General features: G+C 36.1%; 1 protein-coding gene across 1 annotated transcript in view; it reads right to left on the bottom strand.

Moving 5' to 3' along the window:
- LOC108741565 (paired box protein Pax-5) overlaps positions 1–20,080 on the bottom strand; it is a 249,993-nt gene that overhangs the window by 162,286 nt on the left and 67,627 nt on the right. Inside the window, exon 4 of the mRNA XM_025975677.1 lies at positions 2,289–2,364. Within this exon, the coding sequence (XP_025831462.1) occupies positions 2,289–2,364 (76 nt within the window). The remainder of the gene's footprint in view (positions 1–2,288; positions 2,365–20,080) is intronic.

Here is a 20,080-nt window from a genome sequence, read left to right on the forward strand (position 1 = left end):
AGCAGAGGTTTGCCGCTGTACCTTAAAAATAGAGGGTGTATTTTTGGTCCTTCGAGCCGGACATGATATTGAATTTGACTGGTTACGAGTATTGCAACGCGTTAAAATGGTAACCTTCTTCTGTTAGTCATAAGAATCATGGACATCAGATCATCTGGGAAAATAGTTGCAATATTGTTAATTTGTTTGAATTTTGTCGACGCTACCTCCAGTTTACCTCATCTTTTATACGTACCGCTACGCCGTAATGGATATTAGTGACGGTACGTTATCGGCGAGATTATTTTTTGAAAAAAGATAAAAAAATAAGTACCTAAAGGATCATCAGGGGCGGCGAACGTACTTTTTCCCTTCGGTTTCAGTTTCGCACTCTCGGCGATTTTTTTTCGCGAAAAGTGGTCGGTTGTACGTTAAGAGAACGGCCTTATTCTACTTCTTCTTCTTATTTCTTCAAAAGCGTGTCGCCGACAACGAAGCTCGTGTAAAACGGCCGTCGATAATCCATTACGTAAATACCCAGGTCCGGTACTTCACGTAGGTAGGTTGGTACTACTGCTTCTAATTAACCGGATCGACTGTGACCAAATGACTTTCGCGAATCATAATGAACGTGAAAATAATTCTTTAATTATGCGTTACGGCCGGGAATTACTTGCAGAATTACAAAATATCCCTGACACGGAGACAATTTTAGACATTCTTTTTTAAACGTTATTATTATCATCTGCGTCCAGCTCAGTCAAGTCGTCATCTAGCGACTACAAAATAAAACAAAGTACAAACAATGAAACCATGCAACTTACTCAGTTTTGACGACATTAATCCAAGGTACTTTATAACAAATAATTACGGGTACTACCCGTTATGTAAATTTACCAACTATAGCATAATTTTATATTAACAGTCTTCAACAGGCCAAAACTTTACTTTTGTAGAATGATATAAACATAGTCTTACAAATCTGTTATGTATTTCATGTGTGACAATTAGATTTTGGATTACATGAAGCATATAGCATTACCGTAGATGTAAGGATATTATTAGTACTACCCGTTGTGCTAGTGTACAATTTATTTCAAACTTTATTTGCTGGCGTCAGGCAGGCGTTGGCAGGCCAGATGCTAATGTTTTTAGGATAATCTAAACACAGTAGCTATCGTCTTTGATTTCTAATTTGTGTTGTTACCGACAGAAAGGAGGAAACAGGCAAAAGGCAGATGTTTTTAGAAATATAATACGCTAAGGCATACAGCATACATGCCTGTCATTAGTACTAACCGTTCTGAATACATATACTTATGTACTTTAACCTCAACCCATGTAGGAAATGTGATTTAAATGTGATAGTTTGTGCTACCTACTCAGTTTTGACGACATTAATGTAAGGTACTTGTTAACAAATAATTTCTCGAAATTTTGTTGGGATTAAATAACTTTCTTATCCGCTTATATCTAAGTAAGCACGGAAAATATGTCAATAAAACCGTCCGCTTTTATTTGAGCCTATATAAAGTTGCCATTTTCTAAATAGCCCTCGTAATTTTATAGCACACAATAACGCCAATCTAGTTTATTGTCTGTTAAGTGAGAGGTGTCGGCATGATTTCAAAACGTAAAACATTCACTTGTGATAGGCACTAAACCATCTGCGACATTTTACATATAAACGAAATTTATCGATAAATTTTTCTATATAGATAATAATCAAATTTTAAATCAATTTCGAAGATTATGAAACGTTTACGAATAAAAAACGTAATATGCAATAATTGTGGCTGCCTTTATAGATACGATAAGCAGTAATTTCTGCAAAACAAAATGTCCGATTCTTAACTAGGTACTTGGATGTTAATTTGCTCTAATTGCCATTTTAATTAATAGAGTGCTCGGTGTAATTTGCATTTGTACTGGCCACATGTGTTCAATACTAACTGCTAACGTAACCATACAAAGGCACTAATAAACACAAACGAGTTTCTTGAAAATAATCTTCACACTCTGGAAGAAATCGAGTGTACGAAATTGAATAGTCAGATTGTGACGCAAGTTACATTGGACAAACAGGACGCAGCTTCAGCAAACGTATAATTGAACATAACGTAAATGTACCACAAATGGACAATATTATTTTTATGCCAGCTTACCTTGTGGTAACAACAATCACGAATTTTCTTTCCTTTTTTGTCACTTTCTGGGCAGTGATTATGACGCTGTTATTAAAATCGTGATAACAGCAAGCTATTTTGTTCGTGAAGTACAAAACTTAGCAATAATTGTAATCAACTTACCCCATAGCGGATCACAGTTCTTAAGGTGATGACTAGCATATCCATGGATTGATCTAAATCTGCCAGGTTATATAATCTGAAAAGAAAAGTAGCTCGGTTATCGAAACTATCAAAAAGCTCTCTCAATTTGGTTGGTTGTAATATATATAATACAGTATCCGAAATTAAGCAACTAACTAAAATAAAGCGACTTTCTGCTATTACCATTTCAACCCTAGAGGCTTCCTATACCGCGCCGGCAAAAAAAAACACAACAAATGGAATGTCGCTAAAAGTATTTAAATAATTTAGTTCCTTTAAACGTTTCCCATTAGTGAAGAAAAATTACTTGGCAAACTCATCGAATAAAACGCGGTAAAACGGTAATAGTCTTGGCCTCTAATCTACCTAATTCGTATAAGTTATCGACTGTTAGCTCGGTCTTGTTATAGACGATGCAAAATCGTCGCACTCGCTATAATTATACCCCATATCAAGTAAAATTGGCCGTGAATGGTTAATAATTTTATTACAAAGCGCATTTTAGAAAAGCCTCCGAGAACGAATGCTGCCACTTTGAATCCCTTAATGTGTGCGAGGATATTTCGCAATTTCTGCACCATTATCTCTACGATAACAAGAATTTATTAATATTAATGACGCACCGAAGTCACCATTATCGTTAACTTGTCTTTCCGCAACAGAATCAATATTTTCTTGTCTCGGTGACGTAATTTAACATATAAAATATTGCACCTTCAAGCTAAACTTACCGTGTTGATAGTAGCAATTTCATTGCACAATTATTTAGAATAATCGTACAGAAGTTTCACTTGGACATAAGCACAAAACCGATTTACTAATAAACACGATTATAGCAGAACCTCCCTAATCTTGCAATTGTACAAAACAGTTCGACTTACGAAGATGAAACGGTCCCAAAAGACATTTCCGATAGAGTCAGTGTTCATGAAAAGTATTTGTCATAAAGAAAAAGAAGTTTTCCTGAATTTAGATAGATAACAGAATAATTATTTTTAATTTAGAAATGGTCCTTCGAGCCGAATCTATAGACAAAAGTTTTACTCATATCAGTAGCTAATAAAGCAATATCATGAGGTAAGTGCTTGCGATGGCCAAGACTTAATTAAAAAGCACTAAAACACTCGACGAATAACAAATAAAAAGTTAATTAATATAAACGCCGCGGATATGGCAGTGTTTATTTATGAATTGAATCATTTCTTTGCCACAATACGACAACAGCATTTTATACATGTATTCGCCATGAACGCTATCCTATAATGTAATTTTGTAATTAATAACAATAAATCATCTACTCTTTGTATGGTAATTTAAACAACATAGACGACGAGCTAATACTCTTGAAATAGAATAGTCAGAGATCGCACGTAGTGGCCTTGTTCTGCTTTTTTTTGTTACTAAATAGCACAAGTCAGTTTCCTGTAAATTTTCATAACCTGACTCACAACTTCCTGTAAACATAATCGTTTAATACTTAATGTGCTTAATAATTTTCAACTTTTTACAACACATACCTACAATATCTACTTAATACGAAAAATTCTAACAGCTATAATGGAAGATAATTCAGATTTTTTTACAAAAATTGTTTGTGTTTCAAATTTAAAACACTACTGACGTAAGATAATTCATTTTTCTGGCAAGAAACAAGCAACTGGAATTGTTAATTTTTACATTATTAAGGCTTAGTATTACGAGTGGTACCTACTTCTTAATTTTTAATTGCACTTTTTTGTGTTAAAACCAAAAAGTTTAAATTACTTATATTCTAATGTAGAGTTAATTTAGAATATCATGAACCTTGGTCTTAGGATACACACTGACAAAACTCCACTCGTTTATTGTTCTTTGCCGATTTCTACCATCTACATACATTGGGACCCCAGCAAGAATAAGAAGAAAGGTAAGGTCAATTTTATTGTTGTTGACCTACTAGATAATGTTTTAATATCACAACCGTTAAGATTCATGACTGATTTTCCTCTTCTATTTGCCATTACTATGGAGAACAATGAATCTGCAGATGATAAAGACAAAATAATTGCACTCTTGGCTGGCTTTGATTTTAAAAATTTTTGCAAACCCAATCGAAAAATTTTCAAAAGATGTATGGAACAATATGTCTGATACCTACCTACTTAACCTGTATTTGTTAGTTGAGTAGAATTAAATCCGAAAAAATGCTGAGGCATAATAATATATAACACTCAATCGTTACAAAATTCTTTAAGTAACAACAAAAGACGTTGTGTTGGTAACGAAGTGTGTTACTAAAAGTAATGGAGGTACAAAGGCACCCAGATGTATTTATTCAATCGATTCTGCTCGCGCTGTACAAAGAAACAGAAGCCGGCAAGAAATCGGTTACGAGCCATGGTTAGTAAATGATTTCTGTATTTTAAAGGATTTTGCTATTTTTGTTTACGTTCTTTCGCTGTGTTTGAGGCAATTCCCACCGCCGACAGTGTTGCGGCCGCCAGCATCTGCAACAGGTGAACGACCACTTTCCTGAGGAAACTTTACATTATAGTGTGGTGTAACTGTAGACTTTTTAGTCGATACTCTTTTGTTTACCACTTATCAGACAATAGAAAGTAGGAATTGCTCCTATTTTAAAGTAAACCGTGACCAATCCATGGCTGCTGTAGAACTACACAAAATATATGTCTCGGCACCTACTATCGATTCTATGATTCGTTCATATCGATCAATTGTGATACATTGAAATATTATGAACTTCGTATAGATAGATGAACCTAGTCCTGGTTACAACTCTGCTATTTGGTCTTTAAATCAGTAAATACCTCATCAAGTGATCCTTAAGCTAATATGGCTAAAAACACACAAAAATTATCCACTTGGTGTCAGTTTTATTGTCTCAACCGCAGCATCAAAATAAACTCAAAAAATTTCGAGTTTTATGACAGAGTGACCGACACATACGTGTGTTTAAGGGCTAAGTAAGACATCGACAAGCTCAGTGTTAAGGCAATGCTTGAAACCTCTAAAAAGTTGTGAAGTGTTTTCAAAATTAGTAAAATAAAACTAAATATTATTGACACCAGAAATCCCCATAGACCAGTTTCAAAATAAAATCAATAGAACTTGTTGTATTATATACTCTAGAAGTATAGACTTTTAAGGGTTGTAGTACTCGTTTAATGTAAAATCTTATATATACAATACAGGGTTCGTTACTTGGTCTAACGTCGGAGTCTCCAAAAATATGTATAACAAAATGAAATTAGCATTTAATGTAGCTTAAGTTCAGATCAAAATTTACGTTATAGGGACTATTGACCTGAAAAAAAGACCCGAGTCGTGGGAAGATCTGTTCTTTTTTTTTATCCGTCGCATTTACCGTACCGTCGTCCGTTTACCAGAATCGATAAAGTACATTAAATTTTTTTGATGGAACAGTAGCGAATAGTAGAAAAGCACAATTCTCTGGAGCAATTGTACAATAGTTGCCGGTTCCGGCTGGTCGCGTCTGGTGCACATCAAACAAAGCACTTCTTTTCCAATCGATAAAGAAATGTTGTGTAAACGTCGCCGTTGTGTTTGAACAAAATTTCTTGCGCGATTCGCAAGAAAATCCTTGCTGAAAGCTCATCTATGACGGACACCGGTGTCGCGTTAATAAGAAAAGCTGCACAGTAAACGATAGATCGATACAAGAGATTCAGTTCCACATCGAACCGAACGGTTTGCGGATCGGCTAATCGCCGCCAGCAATCGACAACTCGAACATGTTATCAATTAGAATCTGTATGTCGCATTTGCAATTAATCAAAATCTTCTTTTCGTTCGAAATTTCGTAAAAAATAAGGTGACGTGCTTAAGCACCCGATTACAAAAGAACCGCTACAAAATAACCGCAATGAAGTAACCAACGAAAAAATGACCGCATAACAAAAACAGGACTTTATCGTACCGCCTAAGTTGATGATGCTAAAAATTGGAAATTTGGAGGAAACATTCCCTGGTCACTCTAGGGTTTTCCAAGGATTACACTGGTAGAATTGGGGACAGTTAAATAGTAAAAATCAGTACAAACCCGCCACTGAGAAAAACTAAAATAGGCGATAATTTCATGGTTAAAAATAAAATTTAACATAATCGTAATATTCTTCCAAAATCTGAACTTTTTACAAAGTACTCAGTAAAAGTAAAACTACCGTTTGCCGTTTATTATTTTTATTTGGCATGTTGGTAAAGGATGAAGTGTTTTTCGGTGAATGTTCATAAACGCGCACGTGGTGTCCGATGTTTTGTCGCGTGAAGGCGTTGGTAGTGGCTGCTAACCAAGCCGATGTCGAACAGGAAAAACTCGACACACTGGCGAACTAATAAAACAATCTCGGCGAATGGAATTCCTTACACAGCACTTTTGCGATTTTCCGGAACTAATTTAAACAAATTGCCTCTTTTATTTTATAAACGGTTCGCTGTGAGGCTGTCTTCAATTTTACACCGATTCTATTAACGTTCTATTCTGTTGGTCCACCTGATACGTCCCAAATACATTTCGACAATGTTCTAAAACGTTTGCATTATTTTGATCAGTATTGATCAATGGTGATCTTCAATTAATGTTACAGTTCCAGACCGAGTAGCTGTCAAGATACAGTAAAATATTTGAAATTGTAGATTCGCTTGGCACTTGGTGAAACATTTTTATAAAATTAAAGTAAAGGAATTAAAACACTTGTGGCAAGTTTCACAATGTTCATTTATTTCTCTGACGATTCAATTCAAGAACATAAAAAATCAATTGAAAAAGGTAATAAATGTACGGGCATAGCCCAACACTGCCTAGATTTTAAGCATACTTTAGATATAGAAAATATAAAATTGTTACATCAATGTAGTTAAGGTAAACGTTTGAATATTATGGAAATTTATGAAATAAACAAAGCAAAGTTATTAGGACAACTAGATTTCGGTATATGTATCACCTTTATTAAATGTAAACATTCAGGTAGTCAATGGTAAGATACAATAGTATTTAAGGAATAAATTTATACTGTAATATTTAGTAAATTTTTGTATACCCTTTAAAAATGGTTTAAACACCGAAACGATCGTCAGAGAAATAAATGAACATTGTGAAGCTTGCCAAGTGTTTTAATTCCTTTACTTTAATTTTATACAGTAAAATCGTAAAAATCTCTAGGAGCAGTAATCAGACATAGATATATTTATATCAAGTGATATTTATCTGTGACCAGGCGTCAGTTATCCATATGCAGAGCAAATACTCCTCGCAGTCCTTCAAACCATCTTTCTGCGATAATTATCAACATTTATTGACATTTTATTTTTATATGAACATCGTCCGAAGATTTTCAGTAATCTTTGGCATTCGAACGCGTTTAATTCACGAGTTGCACCGTTGAATGCCGCACATAGTTATGCCAACGCAAGTCCCTTATCGCTAATTAGAATCTTCTGTAATTTTATTATAACACACACCTAGTGCCACAGCTGAAACGACGAGTGCACCGCAAAGGTAACAGGTCTCTTCGTAAAACGAATGACCACTATTGCGATAACACAACAACAATAATACATCTGCAAAAGCCTATCCACAAAATTGGAGAGAAAATTAATGAAAATTTCACCAGGATGGGACGATTTTACATGTCCTACATATGCTGGCAACTATTTTAATAGCTGTTATTAGAAAAGGGTGTTGATGATGCAAAATGGGCGCAGGAGTGCAGGAGTTGCAGGTGTTGATATTAGCGCAGTGCACATGTACCTATTGGGTGTGGCTCACTCTGATAGCCCGGTGATTAAATTATAGATGATTGTAAATTGAACGCACACAACGTTCAATGTGTGCAATAAGAATAAGAGAAATGAGGTTACAGCTCAGGTATCTGTCTCGTGAGTGTAGTGTCGCAACGCATTCTAAATAAGTGCCTACCCATACGTTTTAAGTATATACATAATAAATTATCAATTTAAAATCGATTTTCGAAATTAAAATTTAAGATTAAAATATGGTAATGAAAGCCGGCCGGAGTCACACCGTCGCTGTCTGAGTTGCTTTGGAAGCAGTAATTAGAAACTTCTGAAAAACCACAAAATCTACAACTTTAGGAAACAATTCTAGAAACACTGGTCATTTCGGTAGCTTTAGAAGTAAAAAAGGATGCACTTTGAGACCAACAAATACATAGAAAACATCGAGTGATCATGATGAAATCACTACCCTTATACAAGCCTGACGCTGGAAGCTGGCGGAAATTTTAAAACGGCGTGGATGCGCGGTGGCAAAAGTAGGCAGTTTTAGGTATAACGACTGCAGGCCTCTTTCTTCAGTATTCCTATCAGGGGCGTAGATTAAATATTTAAAAATAGGGATCAGTGAGCAAGTAATAGACAGACAAACAGAAGAACTAATTGTTAATGTTGGTGACAGTGATAGAGATTCCCATGATGACAGTGAATGTGAAAATTAACTATAAAACAAAAGCAATAGGTTAATTTTTTCTTTTTGATAAGTCATGTTTTTACATTATTTCCTAGTACGCTACTGTCCTATCTGTATTAATACTATAATTTACGCCTACTGAAAGCTTATTTGTGTATCGGTTCCAAGTGACTTACCCAAATAAGTCATAAATGGGCAAGTACCTGCGCGACCGCTCGCCAGCTTCCTTCGTCAAACCTGTACAATAATTGAACAAGATCATTGGTATTGGGAAAACAAAATTGATTTTAAACAAACTAGTTGGATCAAAGAAAATGCAGATTATATTTATAATTTTGACAGTCAGATAAGTTGAGAGCTTGAAAAGCTCTTAAGAAATACAGACGAAACGTCCAGAATCAACAATGTTCTAATTGGTTTTTCAATTTTGTTTTCCCAATACCCATGATCCTGTTCAATTATGAAAAATGTCGAGTGTTGACATCATCTGTCCCCTGTCAAATTCTCGTGGAAATATATATGTATATATGGGTAGTAATTATTTAGGGAATCACAGGTAACTCATGAAGTAAAAAGCGCTAGAGATATATGTTAACAACAGTCATAAGTCATAATACTTCTGAAGGAATTGCATGCCTTAAAAACAAGAAAATTTACTTCCACTGGTCAAGAGAGTAAATAAAAGTCCTATCTGATTACAGTCTCCCGTAAAACTGGCAGAATTTATTGGTTCATCAGGAAAGCCGGTGTGCTTTTATTAAACGTAGTGCCTACAAGTGTGTGTACCCGTGTACGCGAATGAAGAATTCACGTGAAACATCCAATGTTAAGTGTATCGATGAAGTTAGGAAATTTAGTGATTTCGTGACAAGGCTCTTATTGGCCATATATACGTATAACCAGTGGCCGGTCGTGAGAAGGCTCGAGATCCTTAATTGCCGTATTAATTCGCTAATGATGCATAAGTAACTGTTGGCTGTTCCTATCAACTTCAATAGACGTATTTATGTAGAAGTAAAGTGAAAAAAATTCGTTATACAAGATCGGTTACACCAATATTACCGTACACATACTAGCAAAACTATATAGCTGCTTTAGTCTCTAATCGAAAGGATTCGACAGCTCAAAACTAACATTATTTGAATTTTGAACAGTCACATCTCTTAGACAATCAGTTTTACGCATGTACCCTCTCTTTTTGGACACAACAAGGATGCCATTGGTACTACCAGTTCTGTAAATTTACCATCTATAGCATAATTTTATATTATCAGTCTTCAACAGGCCAAAACTTTACGTTTGTAGAATGATATAAACATAGTCTTTCAAATCTGTTATACATGTAAATATTTCATGCATGACAATTAGATTTTGGATTACATGAAGCTTAAAGTTGCCACAGATGCAAGCATGTCATTAGTACTACCCATTGTGATAGTATACACATTATTTCAAACTTGATTTACTGGCGACAGGCAGAATTTGACAGGCCATATGCTGATGTTTTTAGAATAATCTAAATACAGTAGCTATCGTCTTTGATTTCTAATTTGTTTTGTTAGCGAAAGAGAGGAGTAGACAGGCAAAAGGCAGATGTTTTTAGAAATAAAAGACGCTAACGCATACAGCATACATGCCTGTCATTAGTACTACCCATTCTGAATACATGTAGTTTATGTCTATCACTTTTTAAGCACTTATGTACTTTAACCTCAACTCATGCAGTTAAATATGATAGTTTGTGCTACTATTTATTTATGAAAAGCTTCTCGTACATTGTAGTAAACGAGAAAAGAAAAATAGCAGACCATAGAATCTAAATACATACGTGCACGCATCTGAAATGCAATAACAGCGGCAAGATTGATAGACTTCGGTGCGGAGTATAGTTCACTATACCTCCCTTTAATTAATCTGCGAGGATTTTGCCCCCGCCGTTTGCTCACCGGCTGATTTTATCTTTTGGATTGCATATATCTTAGTATATATGTATATAACTACTACGCACGTAGATGCACACAAGTAAATTTTGCATAGCTGTAACAGACGATTAGACACTACGCCATGCACATGCGTAGATTTTATAATCTAATAAAAAATATTACCGCAAAATTTGGGGAAACCTTGGAAAGGCAGTTTACGGTATTCATCATAATTTATTCTATTTACATAGTAATTATATAGTATTTATCTTGTCGCGTAAGTACTCCGCTGCGACATCTGTCTTCGGAGTTACTATACTACTAAGGCGCTCAGGGCATTGTCGAAATTGCCACTATGGGCTATTAATTATGGTATTTTCGTGGTACTCATGGATGCAGACTATTGAACATTGAATTAGAAGCTGCAGTTTCAAATATAGTTTATAAATTTCGTAAATATCATAGAATAGATACTTATAATAAACCGCACACGTCGCCATCATTGAAAAACGAGAAGTCAGTATAGAATTTTATTTGTTGATACATAACCATGAATAGATCGATGGATCGATCTACTGTCTGTGATAAGGATGGTATAGAGAGTTGAGACGTTGAACCTCCCTGTTGTTTCTTTTGCATTGTCACATGTCCGTAACGAAGCGGTAGCATCGTAAAAAATAGCCTATATGTTGATGAGAGACCGAAGCAGGCAGGTCTCAGATCTTCATGGTATACAGGTAAATTGTTTATTTCATAACATTAGGAAAAGCGAAAGAAAACAATAAATTAGTCGCGGTTCACGTTAAAACAACTGTGAAATAATGTTTCACGTAGCGGAACACCCACGATACACACCTATAGGTATAGATGGGTACCATACGCTCTTTTATAGTAGAAACGGCCAATCGTGCCGCCATGGCAGGCCATGACTCGAAGAAAATAATTTGATTGTTAAAACTTTATTACTGATCGCCTTTTTTTATCAACCTGTTGCCTACTTGCCCAGCATCGAACCATCAGACCTATCCGTCTAGGCGAGGAGCTCCGAACAAGAAAGAAAAAGGATCATCTAACCGAGGTGTGCACTATGACCAATTAGAACTCAATTAGTCAAGTTTTGTAATAGGAAAAAAATTGGGATCGTCTATCCAACAAAAAAGGTTTAATACGTAGTAAGGTGGCTACTTTCTCCCAAGCAGTTTTTCTGTTTTCACTTCTGTGCTTTTTTGACTTATTAAAAAGTGAATCTCAAAATATGTTTCAAACACAGTTCCGATGTAGGGGTTCTTGTTGATACGTAAATTACCTCTGCCGAAACTGAGCTTCTATTAGTAGGTATAATATTTTTGGTTAAAAATACCGGTAGAACCCCCGACCACAGACGAAAGTATATTAAAGATAAACTTCATGACCATTATCATCATCGTAGGTTGGACACGCATCTCCACTCTTTCCTATCTTCGCAATTCCCTAAAACTAGAACATTTCACATCCATGTCTATCTTAGATAAACTTGCAAAAGTTAAATGTAAACTAGAACTATCAAGTTAAGTGACCGACTGAAGTAAAAATCAGAAACTCAGAAGGAAAGGGTATCATTAGCTAGTTGATGTTTTATATATATTAACGTGGAGTATAAAAGAACATTGGTGAGCATGTAAAGATGGATAAAATAGGTCCCGATAGCGATGGTCAACTTCATATATATTATTTATCGCGATAATGCAACTTGTGTTGTTATCGCGACCGGTTTAGCTTCTCATCTGATATAATAACAACAGTGGGAAAAGACAAGTAACTTGTGTTTTCGCTCTTATTATACGCCAGAGAATCGGTTGGTTAATGGTCTGAAATTTGCATGAGGGCATTTTTCTTATTTATCGTTAGTTTTATATTTATTTATTTTCGTTTTGTTCGGCGAGCTCGGCTCAATTTGCGCAAGAAAGCAACCAACATTTTCATTTATGTAAATCATTAGCGACTATAATTAAAAGCGTTATTCCGTTTAGCCGTTAAATGTTTGTTTACACAATTACCGCATGCTTTAATCTATATATCTCACCGGATTTTATGTGACGAAATAACCGATCGCGACTAGCAAGAGTCTATCGCACGGCATTCCATACTTTTACGGCAAGTGATTACATTGAGAGCAAACTGCACTCTTTACGACAATCGGCCCGTAAAAGTCAACGTACAAACTCGTTAAAAATATACACGGCGAACAAAAATCAATGATACCTTCCTCTTTCAAATTTAACGAATCGACATTTCATACTTTACCGAGTAAAGGTCGATTCCCACTACACGTTCCGTTTCCTTTCCGTGTCGATGTCGTTGACGTTCCGTCAATTATTGTACAGACAAATTGACCAAATACTTGTGCGTATGGCATCCAGATTCGCGCCTGTATGCATTAGTAGGAACAATACATTCAAACGAAACGAATTTTTGACTTGCCGTGCCTGATACGTGACGGAACATCCAGGACGAATATGAACAGAAAAATGGTCCGATCAGTTCATTTTTAGTGTTAAATATATAACATCCAGTCAAAATCCTGTCCAAAAATTGTTATTATATCTATCAGTCTTGGTCATGGCAATGATTTGTCACCTTACAGAATTTTGAAGGGCCCGACGCTGTAGATACTTCTTGTTATAATCACCTTCAGCAACTCTTTTACTATTTACAATATTTACATTATTAGTTTGTCTCAACGGTTTCGACCGTCTCAGCGAGAATCCATTGGCAAAAAGCTCCACATTGGATGATTTTTTGAACGAAAATTAATGATTGGTTTTTAATTAAAAACCCTCCAGAATCAGCCATGAATTTAATAAATGAGTGTCTATATTTTAGAAAATTAGACTGAAAATGTAACTTCTAGCACAGCCCTCCAATTAAGTCAAAAAGTTAACGAAAAAGATGTCGAAGATATACACTCTCATGATCAATATATTTATCTATGTAGTACTATCGTATACTATAATTCGTTAGTTGTCCTTTCAATAGATTGTAGTTTGATGTAGAATAGTTTGAAACCTTTCGGATTTGTTTGACTTTTTCGCATCAAAGCAGTTCCGAAAATGATAACAGTATCAGTAGACTATTGAGTCGGTCCACCCTGTATATTACGGCCACGTCGAGCGCTAGAACTTGAATTTACTTACGTAGTACCTATGAAATAAGTAGTTTGTAATATTAATAAATTACCGGGCGCGCTGCAATAAGCTTAGAATGATCATATTTGACATATAATTTATTCGACCTCCCGGTCATAAAGATCAATAGATCGTGCAGGATTCTCTCGTATTAGCGGCATTCCATTCGCTGCAACCCATAAACATGCGAGTGTGGTCGCGATGACAATTGATAACTTAAAAACGGCACACTTAACGTACATCTTCCTCTCTCCGGCAACGTTACTTTTAATATGTTATCAAAATCCTTAAACGTTGCGACAAGGCAAAGTTACAATTCATAAAAATTAATTCAGACTACACGCAACATCCTCGGTCTGGTTATTTTTAACGTAATGCAATATATAAATTTTAAGTTCAACCATCATCATAATCATCATTGTAGGGTCGTCAATCCTAAGACTGATTGGACATGTACCTCCACTCCTTCCTATCCTGAGCTAGATCATCTTACATCCTTAACAATTTGATAAGTAATTTAATCTAGGTCTACATCTACCCCCCTTTATTCCTCCTTTTTAGCTTATAATAGGTCTCTTAACCAACCCTTCATGCCTAAGAAGGTGCCCTAATATCAACATATCTCACCTACTTCCTAATGACTTCCACAATGCCCTCTGTTCTGATACTCTTTCCAATACTAAAGTTACATTTTGGATAATAGTAATAATGCGATTTTAAAAATAGTTCCAAGCTGATTCCTTTTAGTAAATTTTGCTTTGTGCCGGTGTCCTTCCTCCTCTATCACATTCTTGCATTATCTCAACCAGTTAGCGCGGTTTGGCCGAAATAATAATTATTTATGGGATACAAAGTACTAGGTCTTGCACCATTTCTTTACCGCTAAATTTTAGCAAGCGACCAACTAACGTAAGCTTTGAAATATGATCTATACTACTAGTTTACAACGCGTTAGTTTTTGCCGAAGCAAGTGGTCGGCATCGCCAAGTAAGAAACTAATTAACTTCTTCGAACCGTCGGCGGTAAAAACCGAAAATGGCATACGAACCTTTACCACATACCACGTAGCGACCTGGTCATTTTCGAATAGCTTTTAAGACCTAATAAAACTGCAGCCGTTCTCACACAATTTTACAAAACTAAACTATTACCGTTATTATTATTTTTATAGGCAAAGATACAGTTGACACGCCCTGAAATACTTATCATGCATAAACAGCTTTTTAATTTATGGTCAGAAATGTTAATTGTTGTTCCTATTTGTTAAGCAATTAACAACAAGCACTGGTATTAAATTTAACTGAAATTTTCTTGTAAACTGGAATAAATTTGGCTGCAGTTGGGCCGAACCCTTTCCCTTCTAAATTCTACTTCGACAGCTGAAAACCATTAAAAAAGTATTTCAATCGAAAAAAAGCTCATTAAAATATTCCAAACTCTCGGAACCTCTTCGAATATTAATTTATTTTTCTATTTAAAAAACGTTTTACTTCGTTGCCTAGTTTTGTAATTAGAAACCACAACAGTTGTCGTTTAAAATAATGGTATTGTTTTCGTCAATTAAAAAAATTGTACCGCAAGTGCGGGTGAAAATGTCCTCTATGATGACTCGTCCTTTTCGGTCAAATAACAATGACAAAATAAATGGCCCGTTTATGTAAAAATTACCGACTTGAATTCTAATCGAAAACGCTAAACCAAAATTCTAAATTGTTCAACTATATTAAAATTAACTTCAAATAAACATTTTGAGAGAGCATTTTCTTATTATCAGAATGTCCTAAAGTTCTTCCAAATTTGACCACTTTAAAAATCAGAAATTAACCATTTAAGCCAAAGTTATTTTACTTTTTTACTGTATTATTAATTACTCCTTTGCGTTTGTCGGTACTTTTCGAGTATGAATTTGGTAAATGAACACAAGTCAAAAAAACCGAAATGGAGTATTGTTTTGGAAGCGATTGTCGATCAGTATACTGGCGTTCAATAATTTATAACTTACGACTATCCTTTTAGGTGACAACAGTAACACAAAACCAGCTACAGAAGATGCTTTTGGAACATCTGATTGACAAGATAGCACGTTTAAAAAGTAAACGGTAAAGATAAAGCGCTTTATCTTACGAGCGATTATAAGGACAACGAAATTGATTATTAAAAAGGACCTTCTCATATACCTAATTGGATATTTTTGAGCATGAACAACCGGAAATCTGATTGCAGCAACCAAATTTGATTTTAAGAAGTTGTAGAAATGGTAATTATTGCTTTAGCCACAGAATTCAAATTTTACTTTAGATTCTTAATCTGAGTCCGTAATAAACCAGACAATATGGACTGAGATTGGTTGTGCTAAATGGAGTAAAATTCCGTCAGAGATTCTAACAGTAAATCTGTCATCTTTTGACTACAGAAATACTTCAAAAAATAAGGTTTGAATTCAAATTAGTTGAGATAAGACTAAAATTTCATCGGAAAAAGTTTCATTAGATGTTCAGTGTTGATAACGCTGCTGAAATGTTCTAAAATAGCATAAAGTTTGATCTCAAATTAGTTTCGATAAGAACCAGGCTAAATGGGCTAGAGTTTCATCGGAGGCCCTAATACCTGCCACAAATTGTAGATGGCAGCAGTTTATGTATAAGGTTTCTTAAAGTGCTAATGATTGATAACTTTACTGTGAAATATCGGAAAATGACTGGAAGGTTTGTATCGCTGATTACTTGTTAGTTATTGATCGGATCACTTAATTTTTCAATTACAACGTTTCCAACACATTATACGGAGTGCTCAGAAGAGTCGAGTGTTTGAGTGTGTCTTATATGTATCTGGTACCCCATGCAAGTGTTTGTTGTTCCTTCTATAGAAGACATATCGACTTAATAAATTATGGAATGCAACGCGTGGCCGTTTTTCAATTGCGCGTGTGATCATTGCCAAGCATTCACACCCACTTTATCAGCTAACTTAAGCGAACTCGCCAGGTCCGGACCTCAACAACAAACAACAAACAGCAACCACTATCAACTACAAACAAACAAACGGACGGACAACTTCAACGCAACAACGCAATTGTCGGCCGGATTTTTATTCTGACCCTTGCGCGAATATTAGTTATGAATATTGGCAACGTTGTTGCATGCAACTTGTCCATGTTTCGCTGTCCAATGCGTTGCTTGCTGCTGTAGGTCCACTCGCCGGGTGAATTATGGCTCGCTATTGTTACACGGAATGCCGCAGTTGCGGCCGCATGTGCTGCCGTACCTTGCGGAATTTCAATCTTGTCCGGATAAGATTTATGCAAAATTCCTTTTTGACGAATGCCATGATCGCGATCTTGGCCAATTTATTAATGCACCCACTAAAACCGCCGCGAAGACTGTCCGCCCATCGAGAATCACTACGAGATTACGTCAAACATCGCGCAATGTATCTAAAGTAATACAACAATGCTTAGAACCCCTTTAAATTGGAGCTGAACATAGTCATGAGGAAAAAATCAAATTCGAGACATGATAAATCCCTAAATTAGATTAATTTTCAGAAGAATGATTCAGGCCATGATGATGACGTAGACGATGACTATGACCGTGACGCTGACGGTGACGGTAACGTGACGGTGACGGTGACGGTGACGGTGACGGTGACGGTGACGGTGACGGTGACGGTGACGGTGACGGTGACGGGGACGGTGACGGTGACGGTGACGGTGACGGTGACGGTGACGGTGACGGTGACGGTGACGGTGACGGTGACGGTGACGGTGACGGTGACGGTGACGGTGACGGTGACGGTGACGGTGACGGTGACGGTGACGGTGACGGTGACGGTAACGTGACGGTGACGGTGACGGTGACGGTGACGGTGACGGTGACGGTGACGGTGACGGTGACGGCGACGGAGACGGTGACGGTGACTTGATCGTTTCGTTGTTCTTCTTTACAATTTGGCTCTTATGCCTCAAATTGTTACCGACTCCTGTCCTAAACTGAACCCTTAGCGCATAGCTCTTATCACTGGTGCAGTTTACATTGTGATAAGGATAATAGTTCCTGCGACCATTGAATAAATCGTTGCAATTTGCTATCGTCCATTATTTCTCTTTCGGACTTGATAAATTGTAGACAAAAATAGACACAGCAAGCGTTTTAATTAGCATTCCTTCCACTATATCGATTAGTTAAGAAAGAATCGTAATCAAAATCATACATCTTCCCGGGCATCTGAATAATCTTCTATCAAGGAATGTCTAATAACAATAGGAGAACGTTGCCAGCTAAGATACCGCCGTTTTCGATTGCGAGAGTGTTATTTCGTGTTAACCCAGAATTAAAGGAATTGTTTAGTATCTATGGAAATGTACGTTTTGTAATTTACATTACTTAGATGCCTAAATAAACTATTCGATTTATTCGATCGCTTTGCAGAACAGAGGCTCCGCTTTATATAAATATGTGTGCCTGCGAATACCATTAGATCGCTGTAAATGATTATCAGCGTGGACAAAACAATCGAACTTATGAAAAAGAACGGCTGTATGGAAATTCATTTAAATTTTCGATTTAGTAGGTACCTAACTGAGTATAAAGGATGGTAGGACACCTTTTCAGGCTGGAACAGGATATAAGAGGAGTAGACGTAGATTAAATACGTGTTCACAAGTAGTTGACGACTTGGTTTGCTGTAGTTTTAGAATAATTTTAAGATTAGCTGAGGATACGAAAGAATAGAGCAGCGTGTCCAACCAGTCTTAGGACTGACGATCTTATGATGATGATGATGAGTATACCTAATTGAAGAATGTAAACCGTTTGCCGATATTGCAAGGTCCAATTGGCCACTTTCACCCACTAGATATATAAAATTTTGGCTCGCCCAAGACACGGGTAGGTAATACCTAATAAACGTGAATACAGCACAAAAGGAAACGGCCATTTATCATTTGGTGAATGAAACGGACTTTACAAACAATGAAATTGTATTATCTTATGTTGAGAAGAAAAAAGTGATTCATGAATCACATTTCGCGACCGTTCGCATACATGCAACTATAGTGTACGATATACTGTTGCGAGTATTATAACGTGTTACCGGTCCTATACAAAAATCACTCCAGTTTTACCTCATAAAAATGAACCAAAGTGGAGCACCACCCACGTGCTAGGTCGTGGCTCCACTATACAACTCTGTTCGCTCGGACTTTATAGATAACAGTAACCAAGTTGGCGTTAAAACATTTAATGCGGCAGTTGCGGGTCCACATAAATCAACTACTCCTTGCAGCCTCGATATTTATTGTCATTCTATGAAAATGCTTTTTCCTATCTCGTTAAACTGTGCTGTCTTAAACCAAAGTATTCTTTAAAATTCTTCTTATAGAAGACAGTTACATGTCGGTTTTGAATTCAGTTACTAATTCTTCCTCGAGAGTACCTATTAATGTTAAACCAACTGAAGAAGGCTTTTAACCTTAAGGCGAAACGTTGGTGGTTTAATTTTGAATGCCCGAATTGAAAATTTAAAACGTCAATATTGTCCCATATAAACGAAATCATTTGACAGTAAGTAACTTTGACAAAATTTTGTTGTAATAATAATTTTATTGACGTAGTATATCTACGTACTACTTAGCAGCGATCTACTGTTCGTTTCAAGAAGTTAGAGATATGCCCCTTCCCTTTATTAGGATGCGCCGTAGCATAATTCAAAATTCAATCATATTTGTCTGCGGAGCTCATTTCTCCACCGATCATCGAGCGAGAACTAGACAAAAGTGTACAGTACCATTCGCAAAATTATTTAAACTGCCTCGTTAAAATTTAAGAATATGCTTTATTTAAAAGCATATTTAGCCAAAAATAATAACAAGTGAATTAACTTAACGCTCTGCACATCTATAAAACCTTTGCTTTGTTTTCTATTGTTCATTTATATACATTTTTGTTTTAAGAAATTGCTAAACATCTTCGTCTAGTACTGTACATTTCTAGCCGATCTTCTAAGACCCCCCATAGAAAGCTCCGCTCGTTCAAGCTTGTTCCAACTATTTCTGTCTTGCTCACGCCTAGTGTGTATTCTTTCTATCTTCGCGCAGATTTCTTCAAGGTCACAATTCAAACAAATTGAAATGAACTGTACATAAGTACCTAGGTACTATAAAGCAGCACTGAAACTTCATCTAACTTTTCCAGCTTTGTCATAATACAACATTTTTATGTACTTAAGCCTTTGAAAGACTAC

The sequence above is a fragment of the Agrilus planipennis genome, unplaced genomic scaffold (assembly GCF_000699045.2).
Source record: "Agrilus planipennis isolate EAB-ADULT unplaced genomic scaffold, Apla_2.0 scaffold232, whole genome shotgun sequence".
Classification (NCBI taxonomy): Eukaryota; Metazoa; Arthropoda; class Insecta; order Coleoptera; family Buprestidae; genus Agrilus; species Agrilus planipennis.